Source organism: Trichomycterus rosablanca, chromosome 1 (genome assembly GCF_030014385.1).
Source record: "Trichomycterus rosablanca isolate fTriRos1 chromosome 1, fTriRos1.hap1, whole genome shotgun sequence".
In the NCBI taxonomy this organism is placed as follows: domain Eukaryota; kingdom Metazoa; phylum Chordata; class Actinopteri; order Siluriformes; family Trichomycteridae; genus Trichomycterus; species Trichomycterus rosablanca.
The window spans coordinates 69,059,336-69,078,493 of record NC_085988.1 but is presented as its reverse complement, the minus strand read 5'-3'; the positions used below and the strand labels follow the sequence as shown (position 1 = coordinate 69,078,493).

Here is a 19,158-nt window from a genome sequence, read left to right as displayed (position 1 = left end):
TGGCAGGATCTTTTATTTATTCATTTATTGTCTGTTTTACCACAGTTTTATTCAATTCAGGGTCACGGTAAGTATGATCCGCTGGGTAAAAAACAAGAAACACACCAGACATCACAGGGAAAACACACACACACACACAACCTGACTGCATGTCTTTGGACTGTGACAGGAAATCAGAGCACCCAGAGGCACTGGAAGAACATGCAAACTTCACAGAGAAAGGACCCGGACAGCTAGGCAAGGGCTCCTCATTGGATAAGATTTCCTAGCCTTATATCACACGTCATGCTTTACACCACAGAGACAGATGGATGTTCTCTCAGCATACTGAAATATGTTTGGAAAACCCTGGGTAAGCACATGCGCTACCAGATACACATCTAATGATTTTCATCACTCAAGCAAAAGACATAGAGGCCTAGGGTCATAATTTAAAAATAAAATTTTGATGATTTAATTTAATTAGTTCTGGAACTAATTAAACTAATTAAATGGAACTAAAACTGATAATACAAATAAATTATGTATTCCACAATTACCATGCATTTTAGAGCCTTTTTAAAAGTGAAATGTAAAATAGGGACAATACAAATACAATAATTTTGTCCCAGAATTTTTACAAACTGAGACTGCATGTACAACCTATAAATAAAGAGCAGCTCCTAATATAATGCTTTGATGGATTGAAACAAAGGCTTTAGTAATTGTCAGAGTACAGTGATGAAAGTACATTATTAATTTATCAATGCTTTTAATAAAAATAATTCATTTTTAGTTGCTGCTCTCTCACAATATTGCATTTGTTTGTACTGCAGCTTTGCGGAGGATTATTACAAACTCAATTTTTTGAAAGGTTGGAATATTTCTTGTCTTGCATTCACAAACACCTGCCAGGTTTCAATCCATGCCTGTACAGCATAATACTGGATTTGTTAGTCCTGCTGTTGACTAGACAGAGCTTATAAATCAATTTCTTGGCATTTTTCTCCCAATTTTCCTCCCAATCTAGTCATATCCAACTACCCGATTGCATTACACTTCCTCTCTACTGATGTTGACCTCCACTCCGACTGAGGAGAGCCGTAACTGACACACTCCCCCTCCGATACAAGTGCAGTAGCCGACTGCATCTTTGCACCTGCACTAGGTGAGTTCATATGCGGTTCAGCTTTGTGTACAGAGAGACACATCCTGATTCTCATTATCCCCCAGCTTTGTGCAATCAGCCAGCAGAGTTCATAATTGCATCAGTTATGAGGAATCCCCTTCAGCACCCTGCCTGGAACAACAAGCCAATCACTGTTCGTGTAGGTGCCCAGCCTGCCAGTTGGCAGAGCTGATATTCGAAACCGCTGCGCCACCTGAGTGCCCTTTAAATCTAATTTTAATGTTATGTATTCATTTTTTAGCAAATCATTTTACAAGGATGTGGATTTTTTAAAACTTTGCACATTTCACCAACAAGTTTTTAAAGATTTTATTTCATAATACTGAATGTGTAATGTGTTTTGAATGCACAGTGCATGTGATCTCTTGTGACTGGTTTTCTGCAGGCCAGTAAAAAAAAAGCTATTTACACATCTATCATTAAAAAGTAAGTAAAATTTGTATGAGGAAGAAAAAAATGCTTTTTGAATCTATCAAGTTATTGTTTGGGATTTTTGGCATGCCCTCCACATGCTTCCCCACCCACCCCCTGTCTTTTTGTCCCACTTTTTTGAAACCGAGAAGTGACACTGATAAAAATGCAAATGCAAAGCTGCCTTCACTTATTGTTTTCTTAACCTTACTCACACATGTTGTAATTTAGACAATTATTCTTTGTAAATTACCTGCAAAACACTGTAATTACAAATGCAACCTTCTGTCTACATCACACTCACAACACACTGACATATATTCCAGGGTCATCATAAGGTCGATCATTATATAGAAAGCAGTTGGCAATTAGCATAAGCCTACATTAATATGTTTTATGGGCTGAAAAAAAATCACAAAGAAAGTGTAATTAGGAAGGATGTGTAAATAATGTAGAATTAGATCAGTGTGAGTTCCACTCAGATGACCTTGCTGCATGTAAAATCAATATATAAATGCATTCTGAAAAAAGTAAATTAGAAAAGCTGCCAATTAGTGCCAATTACCAGGCCAGGATTTGCACTGTATTTAATTGTGCTATGTGGGCTTAAGCTGCCTAATTAAGTACATCACTATGCACTTAAAAGTTTTAAAGTATGTAAATGGGAAAATAAAGTAAAAGACCAGCGCAGAATGCCCTCCTGACTTTTCAAGCATCTTTAACCACCAGTATGATTTTTCTGCTTGTAAATGTCTGAGGACTGTTTTAACAAATATTATCTAATTATCCATGCTGGAAATTACTGTTTGAGCTTTTTGAAAGTTGCGGAACACATTTCCATCTATCTGTTCTTTCCTCTGATCTGAACCTAAATTAAAATCTAAGTTTTGTACAAACCCAATTTCGACTGAGTGGAGACCGTAATTAAAATGCAAATCCAAACAAAAAGCAGTACTAATTATCTTGTACCAGTTTCAATTACAACCAGTACAATAAAGATATTTGTATTGTTTGACTTTGCCTGCAGCACATTTCAGGAAAGTTGTGACGGACGCATATGATGAGCATGTAAATGTTATGACGTGTAAAAAATCTTAAACAGGCGATTCCATTGTGACTGAGCAAACAGTCCAACAGTTCACAAAGTATCTCAAACCACAATTGCAAATAATCTAGGAATCTTATCATCTACAAATCATATACAGTAGAATATAAGGAATATAGGGATTTTACCATCAACAAATCATAACATTAATACAAAAATCTATATCACAATTAGTTTACTTAATTTTTAACAATTACAGAATATTGTTTAAAGTAAAGGTATAAGGTGGCACAAAGTTCCAATGTAAAAATAAATACAGCTTGCTGTATTGCAATGTAACCCTATAAGTAAACTTGGAACCTTAATTGTCTACCCTAAAAATGTACTGAGGTATAATACTGAAATATCTGTATAACAAAACATCTCTGATAAGGATATTTTCCTATCCATTTCTGTTAAAATCATAATCCCATATGAACCCATTATTTTTGACAGGTAATCATTTTTATGCTAGACTCACAAACCTGGCATTAAAATTCAAATGTTGGCTGTGAGCATATCTCTTCACTTCATACTGACAGCGCTCGTCTAACCCTCCTTAGTTTAGCTTCATTACTTCATCCTCCCACAGAAGTACACTGATTTCCCTACTGCTTGTTATTTAAAACTAATATATTTGGCAGATACATTCATCTTCTGACTTGAGACACACAGCTACACATAACTTCTCCAATAGCACAACAGAATGCTAGTGTAATAGAACACTACACCACCCAACATAAACTGTAAAAAGATTCAGGGAATTTAGAGAAAGCTTAATCTCTGTAGGACAAATAAAATTATTTTTATGTAAGACCGTCTGCAGCTGCATTAACAACTATCCAACTAGAAACTTTACATCAATTATATGCAGAAACACCACCGCGTTTCTACGAGTTCACTGGGCTCATCTCAGATGGAACAAAAAGTTCACAGCATTAGTGACTTTCATATGTGTGTACACTAATGTGGATGTGTAAATCGGAATTTTAAAAAGATGTGCTGCAATAAAGCCAATGTCTTTTCCCAAAAAGTCCATAGTTGTTTCAGCAAGATGATGTCAGGCTTCATTATACCTGCCTTACTACTGTGTGTGTGTGTGCTTTTTACTGTTTGTTGAAAATGTATGGCGCATCATGAAGTGGAAAATCAGGCAATGGCAACCACGGACTGTTGAGCAGCAGGGGTTTAATATTGTAGCGTCACCGCTAGGGGGGCCGCCACGGGCTTTACCCAGAAGCCCTTGCGGCCATGCTGTCCGTACTTACCGTGGCCGTGTAGCCCAGTGTTGGGGCTGGGGTGGCTACGGTGAGGGCTGGATAGGTAGCCTTTATGTTTGTCTGTTGTATGAATGTCTGTGTGTATGAATGAGTGTCTGTCCTAATCCACTGAGTGAACTGCCAAGGGCAGCTCACTCGCAGCCCCGACGCTCGCCTTCCTACTCGCCGGCGCCACATTGGTGTCAGAAGTGGGACTGTGGCATTTGGGTGGCTCTGGTGGTACAGTGGGCCAATATGTCCGGTCTGTTTAAGTGCGCTAGCCCAGGTGGCTGTAGGGGCAGGGTGCCCGGTCCAGCAGTGGGTGGAAGAGCGGCTCGGCAGTGTAATGGGGTGCGGTCTGGCCGAGGAGCCACCCAGTGGATGCTGGCGAGTTGGTCACCGGGTCGGTTGACCATTAGGGAGGGGGCAATGTAGCGTCACCGCTAGGGGGGCCGCCACGGGCTTTACCCAGAAGCCCTTGCGGCCATGCTGTCCGTACTTACCGTGGCCGTGTAGCCCAGTGTTGGGGCTGGGGTGGCTACGGTGAGGGCTGGATAGGTAGCCTTTATGTTTGTCTGTTGTATGAATGTCTGTGTGTATGAATGAGTGTCTGTCCTAATCCACTGAGTGAACTGCCAAGGGCAGCTCACTCGCAGCCCCGACGCTCGCCTTCCTACTCGCCGGCGCCACAATATGTAATATGAAGAAGCAGTGGATTACATTTTGCAGTTTGATGCAAAGGTTGTTTACTTCTTTTACTTTAAAAATCAACAAAGTATGTGATAAGGTTAGTGGTGTGAATATTTGCACAAAACCTGTGTGTGCAGGAAAAGGTCAGGGAAATATTTACAGTATTTGTAGGTTTAGGGTCAAAACTGTGAGCCGTGCAAATGGCATAAAGTAATGACTTTTACACATAACGTCTTCTCTGCACACGTGAACTGATCCAATATTTGAAAAACATAGGTTGTTTTTTTAAAGCATCGGATGTGAAGAAATTAAGAAGGCACGTCCTCTCAGTGTGAATGTTTTTAGTGTGAACGTGCATGAATAAATGTTATTGCAACTATAGTCCTAAAAGATCTAAAGATCTGGTCTCTCACATACCACCTTCAAGATAAATACACAGATCCATGGTATGATTTAAACCGAAAACAATCCAAACAGAGGCACACCCAAGGTGAGGCCTAACAGCTGCTAACCACTGCTCCTACACACACATAAAAATCTTAAATCAACCTCAACACCTCAATGAATCATCCAGATGTTAAACCACTCAGGAGGATGCACATGTGTGTAAACTGGAGAAAGAATGTGCTAAAATTACGCATAAAACACAGAGAAAAGGGCGAGAACAAAGCGAGCCTTCCAGCAAAACAAAGCATATCACTCATGTAAACGGAGAGACGTGCTTCGGTTATTTTGTCTGTTAAATGGAGATCTGTTAAATCGAGGTTCCTCTGTGTTAGAAGGCATTACTAATGTCACACCACACTCACATTCTACGTACAATCTTTAAAATTGTGTAAGATAAAACATAAGCTCATCTACAATCTCATCTACTGTACTGGTATTTCACATTCATATCCATTAATGATTTTAGGGGTCTGAATGCATTCATTTATTCATTGTTTGTTTTAGCACTGCTTTATCCTGGGGTCTGAATTGTAAACAGCATTGCAATAAATGCCTTTTTAGTTGTTTTAATATCATACAAAAAGTGAAATAAATAAACAAATAAAGTGAACATTTGGCCATATATTCTCTCACTTTACCCCTCAGCACTTCTGTAATGAACTATTTTTTAACATGCATATGAAGTAAAGCTTTGAATAACCCAAAAATGTGTCATTTTTAATTTTTAAAATCTCTAATCCTTTTTTTCAATTTTCTACCTCTGGCACAGTTTTTCTGGTTTAACACAAACGCCATGATGCAACTGCTACATGAATATTGCAAACAAGCTTCTGCATTCATCATGAACCTGGCAATTTCTTTTCAGGTTTGTTATTCATCATGAACCAAATCACACACACACACACACACACACACACACACACACACACACAGTATTGATAATGATAATGAAAAGACTTACTGAGCTCAGCAATACTTCCCACTCGAGTAGCCAGAAGAGACTGCTCAATAGTGCGGAGTTCAGCCTGGGTGAAGACGTGACCTTCTTCACTCTTGGCTGCTCTTTGCTGATCACGGTGCAGATTCAGGCTGTCCGGCAGACTCAGCACACCTGTGGACAGGGAACCAGGACGTATGATTAAAGCTGAGCAACATCTTGCTTTATGCATTTTCATTAGTTTCACCTACCTTGTATCTACACTAATTTGCTATTTATTTGGTTACACCTTCCCATTTCAATGGGTGACAAATCAATAGAAAAATAAGTGAATAATTAGGGTCCAACTAAATTCACAGGAAAATGTGCTTAAATTTACGAACCTCAAAACTGCAGATTTCACAAATTATTAAAGGAAAGTATAAATAAACAGTACATAGACAAACTATCGGGAGCATAATACTTTACTGGCTTGTTCTTTTGAGGCGCAGCACAGACTACAGAGAGATGATCAAGTGTGTAGAGAAGCACCCTTTTCCAATGCACTCAATATGTAAACACATACATCAAACATTGTCAGCACACTACACCACAGAAAGATCTGCTACACTAACATAATTGCCGTATGATTGCTAGGACCGCCTCATATTGCATCTCATATTTTATCCGCTATGTGAAAATTTTATGTTAAATCACTAAACACAAACCTTACATTTTGAATTTCACAGCAAATTGCATTTTACACTATGTGATTTTTACGGCTGTGAATTAGGTCTTATGAATAAGTAAAGAAGCATAAAGGAGTGCACATGTTTCCAGAGAAGTGCACTTCATTTCACAATTACTCAGTTAACATCTTTCCTCTATCTGTTGCTAAGATAAAATGCTATTCAGGTCTAGTTCATTTTGATTTGAATTAAGACTCAAAATATTTAAATGACTTATATTGTTGGATCTTACTTGGCAATGCTTTCTGTTAGAAAAACTGCATAACTCATGACTGTTTCATGTGTTTTATAACCAAACAAAAGAGCACAGTAGAGGCCTGAATGCCTGATCCTTCCCGTGAGGCTCTGGTGGCTCTGTTGTGCTGAACTGACTCCATACCTGATCAATATGATGACTTTTCTGATCAATTTGTTAAATTGATGGGAGTGCTGTTTAAAACTGGCAATGCTTGCAGCCAGTGGGCACAAGGGTTTATTTAATGGTTTGAGTAGTGTAAAAGTAAAAAAAAAAAAAACATCGCTATAGCATTGAATGTACTAGATCTCAAACCCTATTGTGTTAGACAGTGATCATTCTATTATCTAAGCACCAATATATACAGCTTGTTGATAAATTGAAGGACACAATGGTGGAGAGTTGGATGCTGTGGTCAACAAATAAATCACAGACTGTATACCATCAATCATTTAAAAAAGATGACTTGTTGATATACGTTGTGCAAGAGTGTTACTACAACTAACTGTAGGATATCATTTTATAATTCTCCTCTTAAAAGATGCAATTATATGCTCTTAGTCACGTACATTCCACCCTCAATCTTGAGTTGGGGTTATGCTTTGACATTCGACACATAACACACACACTCATGTTTGTCATCTCCATCTAGAGTTTATTTTATTCTTTTGTAGTTTCCATACCTATCTGCTAAGTATATATATATATATATATATATATATATATATATATATATATATATATATATCAGAATAGGGTTAGATCTGCTAAGAACAGACAATGTGTGTGTTGCTTCATTTGATCTCCTAGCGAGAAAAGAGGAACCATAACAAACCAGAAACTTAAGAGTAATCAGTGAAAGAACTTACTCAACTTGGGGGCTCGTCAGGGATTATTTTAGGTGAGTTTAACTTTAACTGCTGGTGACTGATTGCTAAATTGTAGACTTTACACTACTGGTCTGATTTTAGTGCTTATATGTTAAAGGGTCGACCTCATAGACTTATAAGATGCTATGTATAGTTATTTATTTATGTATTTTTGTTATGATTATTATTATTATTATTATACATACCTAGCTATTTCAATTATTCTTCTTATTATTGTTATTATAATGTATATATTACTATGTATATAGATCATATAGAGATTTTACTTGCCTCTGTCACCCTACACTTACTTATAAGTGGGTTCTGGACCTGGAATTTGTACATTTCTATGCAAAACATTTTACAATGTAAAATATATTAATGAAATCAGTTTTACTTCACATTAGGTTTACATTTTTCTTCTGATTTTACAGAGATATCAGCACATTAGGTTAAAAGGTGAAGTTAAAAAAGTTTTAAAGTCAATCAAACCATGTTCTTAAGGGAGTTGTTCTGTGCACACCAAACTGTTGCCTCAAAGATTAAAGCAGTAAACTCACTGCTCAGCAGTGGTAGCTTAGCGGTTAAGGTACTGGACAAGAATCATAAGGTTGCTGGTTCCAGCCCCACCATTGCCGAAGCTGACACTGTAGGGCGCCGGAGCAAGGCCCTTAACCCTCAATTGCTTGAATTGTATTCAGTGATAAGTGTAAGTTGCTTTGGAAAAAAGCTCTGCTAAATGCTGCAAATGTCTATTACAAAATATTATACTGGTACTGAAAATCATTAGATTTTAGAACTATGTGTAATGACTTTCATGATGTTGCTATTGTGAAAACTAAAACAGAATGGTTTTAAGTTGATTTTGAACAATATTTACCTTATGATAAATGTATTTAATAAAACTGCCAGTGTAATAATTGCTTTGTTATTAACTTTAAATGTTTTAGCTACTCTAATTGTTCATGTATAATTGACATGCATAAATACGATGAATAAAATAAATGCTTCCAACTTTGTGCAACAGTTTGAAACCTTTCCTGAATCATCATGACTTTGTCCCTGTGCACACAGCATGAGAACATGGTTTGATGAGTCTGGTGTAGAGAAATTTCAGAGACCCCCAAAGGTTCCCCAACTGAACAGCTTTGGGATGAACTGAATTTGTCATTCGTGAGCCAGCCATACTTGGCCAACATCACTATCTGATCCTAAAAATGGCTGATCCCTTGGCTGAATGGGCATAAATTAACACACACAAAATCTAAAGCCTTTCTAGAAGAGTGGACTTCATATTAATGCACATGGTCTTGGAATGGGATGTCCAAAATAATCTCATGTGCTTTTATCCTTTAAGTGTCAGTGTACCTACCTACCAAATTAGAATAACATTAGTCCCTGACACTTCTGTTATATTCAGAGACAGAATAAAAATTCTCTTGAGAAAATACATATAATTATCCTTAAGAAGCCTGAGCAGCCCATTATAAAACATGTGAAATGCACTAATGAGTACAGCTGTCACGGCTGCATGTCGTGCAGGTGGGTTCAACGTTTTCTGACAACATTTGTGGATGCGACACCGGTTCCTCTCTCTCTTTCTGCTATCCAGACCTGCTGCTTTAATAATCTAAGTCAAATAACTGCAGTGTCGTATCTGCAGCTTTTGCTTGGACTGGAGAAAAGGCTGTGACAAATATATTAAACTCTAGCATGGGAAAATGAGAAGGACCACCAAGTGCCCATCTGTCTGAGCAGCTAAATGTCATTAAAATATAGTGTTTCTGAGTATAACTTAATCACAAAGACAAGCATGGGCGTTCTTGATGGATTTGCACAGCTTCATTCCTATGGCCAAAAGTATGTGGACATACAGTGTGCTCGGTAAACAAATCATTTTAAAACAATGGGATTACATAAGAAAGCTGGTCCACTACTTTGCTTTAATTATTTTGAAACATGAGTATGTGGATTTACTTGAATTTTTATTACCAAAGCATTAGTGAAGCCAGATTGACGTTTGGTATTAAATAGGTATGAGGTCAGGGCTCAGCACAAGCCTATGTGAACTGGGGTGTCACCATGCTGAACAGATGATGGCATTTTCCAAACTGTTATAACAAAATTAAAAGCTTTTAATTCTGTAAGAAGCTGTAATACGAGGGATCTTCAAAAAGTTTCTGCACTTTTGTATTTTGGTTGGAAATGGTGAGGGCGGGAGGAGTCGTAACTGGTCGTGACTGAGAGACTGAGAGAGAGCTTATAGTCCGGATTTAGCACCATCTGATTTCCACCTTTTTGGACGCTCAAAGAAGCTATATTTATTTTATTTGGATTTTAACTTCATGTTTAACACACTTTGGTTACGTTCATGACAGAAACGGTAGTTACTCATTACACATGATTCATCAGTTCACAAGTTTAATACCACACACAGTCATGGACAATTTTTAATCACCGTTTCACCTCACTTGCATGTTTTTGGACTGTGGGAGAAAACCGAAGCTCCCGGAGGAAACCCACGCAGGACCTTCTTGCTGTGAAGCGACAGTGCTACCCACCGAGCCACCCCAAAGAAGCTTTAAGGGAAAGAAGATTTTCATGTGATAATGATGTGATAGCAGTGGTGCATCAGTGGCTACACGCTCAACCAAAAACATTTTTTGCTGATGGCATTAAAAAGTTGGTATGACTCTTAGCTCTGCCATCCGCCTGGGCTGGGCGGCCACATGAACAACAATTGACTGTTGTTCAGGGTGGGATGAGCCAGACCAGGGTTCCTCATGACTGGTGCAATTACAACCTCTGCTGGCTGACTGATGGCGCCTGCGCAGAGTTGGGGAATAATGCTGATCAGGGTGTGGCTCTCCATGCACAAGGCTGATCCGCATGTGAACTCGCCCCGTGCAGGTGAAAAGAGGCAGTCAGTACTGTGCATGTGTCGGATGGGGCGTGTGTCAGTTGTGAAGCTCCTCAGTCAGAAGTGGAGTTGTATCGGTAGAGGTGAAGCGTATCACAATCAGGGTAACTGGATACGACAAGATTAGGGGAGAAAATTAGGGGGAAAATTCGGAGAAAAAGTTTGGTGCGACGCTGGGAAAATGCATCGGAAGGTGACTATGTAAGTGATGTTATTTTTTTTTATTTATTTTTTTTTAAATATTGATGTAATTTCAAACAGACGATGTCAACAGATGATTGTAATCAGGATTTGAAACAAAAGCACAAAAGTCTGAGGAGTTTGTCAACAAATGCATGAGAAAATGATTAAACAGTTCCGAGTTCTGCACTTTCCTTCTCTGATTCATTCCTTTCTACTTTTCTATGTGGTCTTGCGTTTGTGGGACATTATCGATTCTGTTAGGTGATCGCCTAGCGTACTTGTGTTTTTCTTGGTGATTGTGTGGACTGCTGTGATCTCCACTCTGACAAAAGCATTCACCTAACTGGTCTAGCCTTTTTCACGTTGGTCTGTGGCTTATGGTTTGCTTTTGTTTTCTTTTTAGTGATTTTCCTTATAGCCATTTATTATATTAGTTTTAATTTTTCCCACAGTATTTTTTACCCATGACCGACAATCCTGCAACTAGGTTTATTTTTGGTAGGGTGCTGGGAAAATGCATCGGAAGGTGACTATGTAAAAAGTGATGTAATTTGTTTTTGAAATTCTTAATAAAGAGTTTAAAAAGTGCGGAAACTTTTTAAAAAACCTTCGTAGAATGTAGCTTTATAATTTTCCATAATTTAAACTTGTAAAACCAAACCATAATTTTTTTTCACAGAAACTTTTCAGGTAGCTACAGAGCCCCTTAGGGGTCACTAAGGAAAAAAATATATATGAACAGTAAAATCCGTACCCTCGGTTTAGTAATCCGTACGCACGGTTTAGTAATCCGTACCCTCGGTTTAGTAATCCGTACCCTCGGTTTAGTAATACGTACGCACCGTTTAGTAATCCGTACCCTCGGTTTAGTAATCCGTACGCACGGTTTAGTAATCTGTACCCTCGGTTTAGTAATCCGTACACACCGTTTAGCAATCTGTACCCTCGGTTTAGTAATCCGTACGCACGGTTTAGTAATCCGTACCCTCGGTTTAGTAATCCGTACGCACGGTAATTAATAGTGTAATTAACTACACACTATGTGTGCAATTTTTTTTTCTTGTGCAACTTTCTTTTTCATACTGCTGTAACAAGTTAATTTCCCCAAGGGGGTCAATAAAGTTCTATCTTATCTTTTCTAGGTGGTCTTGCATTAGTTGGGGACTATCCTAGCATACTTGTGTTTTTCTTGGCGATTATGTGGACTGCTGTAATCTCCACTCTGACAAAAGCATTCACCTAACTGTTCTATCCTTTTTCACTTTGGGCTGTGGCTCTTATCTTTGTTCATGGTTCTTTAGCCACAGTATTTTCCTACCATGACTGACAATCCTGCAACTAGGTTTATTTTTTATGACATTTATTTGTATGCTTTTGTAGGTATTCAAACTTTTATATTTTTGACTGTAGTTTTACTTTCACTTACTTAGACATGATCCTGACTCAACCTCAATTACATTTGGTCTTAAAATGTCTGTGATGATCTTGATCAGACTTGGGTTTAGTGTGTGTATGTGTGTTTGTTTGACTGACTAAGAAAGGAACTGTTCTCTATGATGGCTGTATTGCTATTCTGATGCAGTGTAATATCCTGTTTATTGTCATATCATGAAGTTTCCTCAGAAGCAAAGCCAACATTGTGACAGAGGCAATATGAACACTTTTTATTGAGGTGTGATTAAAGTGGTCTGTCACTTGCACATCTGGTTTGTGAGCTTTCCCCGGGAATGTAACATAAATAATAAATAGAAAATAGGCCGCTCAGGTGGCGCAGCGGTAAAAACACATGCTGGAACCAGAGCTGGGATCTCGAATAAATCGTATCGAATCTCAGCTCTGCCTGCCAGCTAGGCTGAGCGGCCACATGAACAACAATTGTTCATGATTGTTCATATATGGGTGGGATTAAGCCGGATAGGGTCTCTCTCTCATAACTAATGCAATTACGACCTCTGCTGGCTGATTAATGGCGCCTGCACAGAGATGTGAAAAGAGTGCTCTCAGGATGTGTCTCTCCGTACACAGTGCTGAGCTGCACTGCACTCGTCAAAGTGTAGGTGATAAGAGGCATACGGCTGCTGCCCACGTGTCGGAGGGGGTGTGGGTTAGCTTTGTTCTCCTCAATCAGAGCAGGGATCGGCATTGGTGGAGAGGAAGCATGATGCAATCGGGCAATTGGATGCCCTAAAATGGAGAGAAAAGGGGAGAAAATGCATACAGAAAACATTTTAAAAAATAGAAAATAAAATTTAGGCCATGGAAAAGGCTAAATGTTTGCTCTAAACATTACAGAAAGGTACTATTATCTGTTGATTTAATTTGATAGAAGCATGTGGTGTAGAAAACCCACCAAGGTTTGTAAATCATGCAAAATAAGAATTTCTATTAGGAATATGCACCAAAAATACTCTCTTTGGCACACTAAAACATTCAAACACGCACAATCCAAAAAAGACAACAGAGCATGAGCTGTTAGCCCTTAATTCCCAGTATGTAGCTATTCTAAAATATTCTCTTTACCCCCTACTGGGGCCAGAATACACATTACTGCCAGTTTGAGAAGATATAATTTATTTTTTGATGTGTTCTGTCTCCAAATTAGCATTCCTCAGCCAGTTCTACACTCTCACTCTTAAAAAATAGCTCAGCCTTTTAGAGCCCAAGCATTCCTTAATGCAATCGATTGAATACATCATGATTGATCGCTGCATTATAAATCCATCACATAAAATACGTAAACAAATATGGTGTGTGTCCTTACTAATTTATCTTCACCTACCCTATCCAGCTTCTAGCATCTTATCTTGCTGCAACACTCCAGTACCCAGTTGTTTTAATTCCCTGTGGTAAAGATTAAACTTGGCTGCTGACTTAATGTGATGCAGGTATACAAACCTGCGAGAGAAAAAACGAGACCAAACTTTCTGGAAAGTGAATTCGTTCAATAGTATATCACACAATGACCTTATCTAGATGTGTGAATAAATTAAAAAGCACCCAGAGAAAATAAACTACTACTCTACAAAACTGGAGGGAGCTCGCAACACAGCAGCCATATTTGGCTCCATATGTGCATTTTAACTGTCCAGAGTGTAAAAACAGAGAGTAACTGTAATGGTGCTTACCCAGTGGCGGATTCAAACACAGAATCCCTGCATACCACACAGGTGCCTTTACCAGGTGAGCTACCAGACTAGTTAAAATAAGGACCCAGTGCTTAGTAGTCTGATTGTGGAACAGATAATTAAACTAAAAAACAAAGACTTTCTGAGTGGAACTCGAACCCAGGCTGCATTACTAACCGAACACTCTACCACTCAGACAAGCAGGCTCTATAGAAAGTGTCTCTACTCAGGTGGGTTAAAAACCAACAGGCTCAAAAGAGGTACAAAAGGAAAATACAAAAAACACTCATTTTGGAGAAATGTTTGAGCGGGAAAACTGAGAACAAAAACTGCCAGGGAAAATACTCGCCACATCAAGATTCGCGAGGAAAAGGGGAAATTATAGCAAAAGGCTTTCCTAAAAGAAGAGTAGAGCTACAATAGATTAACTGAGAGAATGAAGAAACTTTTTTTTTTTTTTTTTTTTTTTAGAAATATTCTGGAAACATACAAGATGGTCGCCAAGAAGAAAAAAAGTGGATTATATCCCTAATGGAACAACACAGATAAAGATCAGGTAAGCAGAGGTTATGATTTTATGCTGCTGTGTGGTTCATCTGTGTTGCGGTTGTGCTGTTTACCGTGTGCTTTCATTTTGCAATGATAGGAAAGCATTATCAAATATTGTGATTTTTTTTTATGCTCATTTATTTGAAGTAAAACGGACAGCATAAATGTGATTGTGAGATTCTGCTGGTTTGTTTAATACTGTCAAAATGTATATATAATATGGATATAATATTGTCAATATAAATACAAATACAGCCTTGTAATAATACAAAATACTATAAACACTGTAATTCTGCCATTGTACTTTAAGTCTACATATTGTATCGTATATCGCCACTTCTCAAAAGCATATCGAGATTGCTATGAGTTTTTTTAGTCATATCGCACAGCCCTACTTTAGAGCCTGCTTTTATTTAACTTTTTTTCTTTAATACCCTGCATTTCAGTTGAGTCCACTATTTTGCGCACTCCAAACACTACCGACCTTTGTTAAAGTCGAGTCTATCGTCTATACACACAGACATTTTATTCTTTTATTCCCCCCATCTGCTACTGGCCCGGCCCATCTGTCAAATTTTAAAACCCAGTGTGGCCCTTGAGCCAAAAAGTTTGCCCACCCCTGCCTTACAGTAACATTACTATACATTCAAGTTTCTGTAGTCACAGTTCATTCAGAGCTATACAGATAGGTTTATATAGGTTTATTTTTTATCTAATTTTGAGTTCTTTAGTGTTTTATGACCATTTCTCCTGCAGGTGGCACAGTGGAAACAAGCTAAAGGTACCAGCCCAGATTACCAGTTTTTGATATAATCTACCCAGTTGGTCCTGGGTCTGCTCTGTGATCTCTGTTCAACATGTAACTGGTAAATCTACATGCCTAAAGCAGCTCCAACAGAAGCCAATCAAGTCTGGCTCCTCCTTTTTATATGCAGTGGCTCTATTTAGAGGTTTTCATTTACCTTTACATCTTCTGCAATTAGCAGATTCTCTTTTTAGAGCAACTTACAGAAGTGCTTCCTCACTAAACATTTCCTTACTCTAATTCAAGCAGAAATTGGTTTAAAAATACAAAACTGCTAAAACCCTGTTACTACGAAAGAATAGTTAGAAGTGCTGATCACCGGGAATATATATCAGCTCAGTCTTGCTGGGGTTAAGTTTGAGGTAATGAGCTGACATCTCAGCATGATCTGCCAGACATGCTGAGATGGGAGCTAAGACTTGTGTGTCTAAAAGAGGAAATGACAGAATGAGTTGAGTATAACCTGAAAAGGAGTGGTAAGAGAAGCCATGGAAGGATATGACCTTATCAAGAAATCAGGTGTAGATTTAGGGCAGTTGTAGCCTAGCGCTTAAAGTACTGGACTAGTAAGCATAAGGTTGCTGGTTCAAACCCCACCACTGCCAGGTTGCCACTGTTGGGGCCTTAAGCAAGACCCTGAACCCTCAATTGCTTAGAATGTATCCTGTAAGTCGCTTTGGATAAAAGCTTGTGCTAAATGCCAAAATGTAAATGTCAGTGTGTAGATGGGAAACAGGAGTGAACCAAGTGTAGAGCCCTGTGGAACACCAATTGAAAAATTGTATAAAAAGCATATACTGTAGATTTCACTCCATGACACCCTTCCAGGTAAAAAGACATTCACTGCCATGGTGAACCGATTTTGAACAAGGTGGACAAGAGAATGCTGTGATTGACTGTCAAAGACTGATGACAGTTTGGCTGCTTTGGCTGCATGAAGCTTCTCAGTGACAGGTACAAGGGCTGTTTGTGTGTAATGTGCTTCCATGTAATAGCTTGTGTAATAGTTACACAGTCACGTGTACAATTAGTTATGCCTGTATTACAGAATTGAGTTCTATACGGTAAAAAAATATGAATGTAAATGTTAATGTTGTGACGACGGTGATGTAAAATAATGTAAAATAAGTCCAAACATTTGAGTGGGGATTTAACGAGAACGCTACTTTTAAAGCTCAGTGCAAAACAACATAAGCACAGCCGGAGACGATCATTTCTGATATCTTCCCTACACACTTGCTCCCTATGCCCTAGCATAGTACACTTAACATTCCTAAAGGGCTAGACAATATATTTGTAATTCACATTACATGAGAGGTGAGACATTAAAAAACAACATTCTTTTTTCTTAGAATAGCCCTGTTTTTTTTTTTAGGGAAAATAGTTCTTGTGTGAATTACAAGGGCAGGAAAAACTATGGCAGACACAAAAGTCAGAACAGGGGACGCAGCGTAACGTTATTATTACTTTTTGCTCCGTCTTCTCAACACGTGTGCCTGACTTACACTGTTTAAATGAAGCAAATAATATACACGACCCATTTTTCAATTTCTGCTTGTTTGTTATTTGATTTTTGATCTTGAAACGAAAACCGAATGACACCCCACTTTCCCGTTTTTCAATATCTAAGCTTGATTTGCAGTGAAATTTTTCTTTACAGGAAAGAGTGAACAAGACCACAGCAGCAAAATCCCCCACACACTAACAGAAATCATTGTTTTCTTTCTTTGTGATCTTTATATGAAGTAAAGATTTGTATTTCATTGTATTACCTCCCACATAAACCCACGTATATCTCTTCATACACAGTGGATTCAGAAAGTAAGACCTGTGCACTTTATTGTGTTGGGGAATTTTAATGAATATAATTTGCATTTTAACCCACCAATCTACACTTAATCCCCCATAACTTTAAATTAAAAACATGTTTTTAAAGTTTATTGAAAAATGAAATATCTTATTCACACAAGTATTTAGACCTTTTGCTGTGGAGCTTCAGATTGTGTTGAGAACTTAATTGAAGTGTAACTGTTGCAAAATTGAAAACGCACATACCGCATCTGTAAGGGCCAACAATTTACACTGCATTGTCAGGACAGAAAACAAGCCATAAAGTCTAAGGAAGTGTCTGTGGATTTCTACAACCACAAACTGTGGGAAGGCATAAATCAGGCTTTGATTGCTCTATGGGGTGCTTCCAAGTAGCACATACAGAAAGAGTGGTAAGAACTAAGAGACAGGTAAATGCAGTGAAATATTTGAATACATATTTTTACTTTGATGTTAAGGGTTGATTACTTGTAGATTAGGGGGTTAAAAAGCAATTATATCCATTTTGAAATAAAATCCACAAAAGAATACACTTTAAATAAAAGCATGAAATAAAATATCAAATAAATAAATGTTTGGCAGGCAGACAATGCTCAACACTGCAATAATATGGTAACATGGAGTGCTGATAAATGTCATCAGTGCATTGTGAGTTAAAGAAGAAAGAAGAGTGAATTATATGAAGTGGTAGAGAAGGTATCCAAAGAGGAAAGAGTTGTGATTGGAGCTGACTTCAATGGGAATGTTGGACAGGAATACAGGAACACAGGGTGACATTTAAGAGTGGGGAAGGTGCACATGGGTAGCCTATATCCTATGCAAGAGATGCAACCTGAAAGAGACTGGAGACTGTAAGGTGGTGGCACGAGAGTGGTAGCCTATAGGATGTCTTTTCCACTGAAGAGGAGGAGGAGAATTAGGGTGGAACCAAGGATCAGATGGTGGAGGTTAAAGGAAAAAGACAACATAATGTAAGAGTCAATGAACAGGTGAGAAAGGTGCTGAGTGTTAAGAGGTGTTAGACAACTAGGTAACGACTGCAAAGGTGGTGAAGGAATCAGCTAGGGTGATACTTGGTTGACATCTGGACAGAGGAAGGAGGAAAAAAGAGACTTGATGGTGGAATGAGGATGTGCAGGAACAAAAAAAGAACTAAGATCACCAGAGAGGCAAAAAAAAGTAGACTAAAGTACAAAAAATGCATCATACAGCAAAGAGAAAAGGTGTATACAGTATATTAGCAAGGAGAAAGTAAGGGCAGCTACAAAGAGAATAATGAGTGGAAAGGCAGTTGGCACAGATGACATACCAGTGGACACATAGAAATGTTTAGAAGAGACTGCAGTGGAGTTTTTAACTAGATTGTTTACAAACATTTTGGAATGCGGGAAGATGCTTGAAATAAGGGTGATGTGCAGAGCTGCAGCAACTACAGAGGCTTACAGTTGATCAGCCACAGCAGGATGATCTAGAAAAAAAGTAGTTGAAGCTAGTTGAAAAAGTGAGGATTTGTGAGCATCAGTATACTTTCATGTCAGCAAAGTCCACCACAGATGTGATTTTCAGTTCAGTCCCAAGGAGCTGAGGTGAGGAAAGTGGACGAGTTTAAATGCTTGGGGTCGAGAGTACAAAGTAATAGAGAGTGTGGTAGAGAGGTGAAGAAAAGAGTGCAGGCAGAATGGAGTGGGTGCTGATTTGTAATAGAAGGGTCATTGCCAAAGTGAAAGGAAAAGCTTGCAAGACAGCAGTGAAACCTGCTTTGTTGGCTTGGAGGCAATGGTGCTGAGAAAAAAAGAAGAAGAGGGAGCTGGAGGTGGCAAAGATGAATACTGGAGTGATGAGAATGTTTATTAGAGGGACAGAACAGGTAGGAGGACGTTTCTGAGAGAAAGTGAGGGAGGAGAGATTGAGATAGTTT

At 38.5% G+C, this 19,158-nt stretch overlaps 1 protein-coding gene across 1 annotated transcript in view; it reads right to left on the bottom strand.

Moving 5' to 3' along the window:
* Positions 1–19,158, bottom strand: part of btbd11a (BTB (POZ) domain containing 11a) — a 271,143-nt gene that overhangs the window by 108,222 nt on the left and 143,763 nt on the right. Inside the window, exon 2 of the mRNA XM_063005972.1 lies at positions 6,021–6,170. Within this exon, the coding sequence (XP_062862042.1) occupies positions 6,021–6,170 (150 nt within the window). The remainder of the gene's footprint in view (positions 1–6,020; positions 6,171–19,158) is intronic.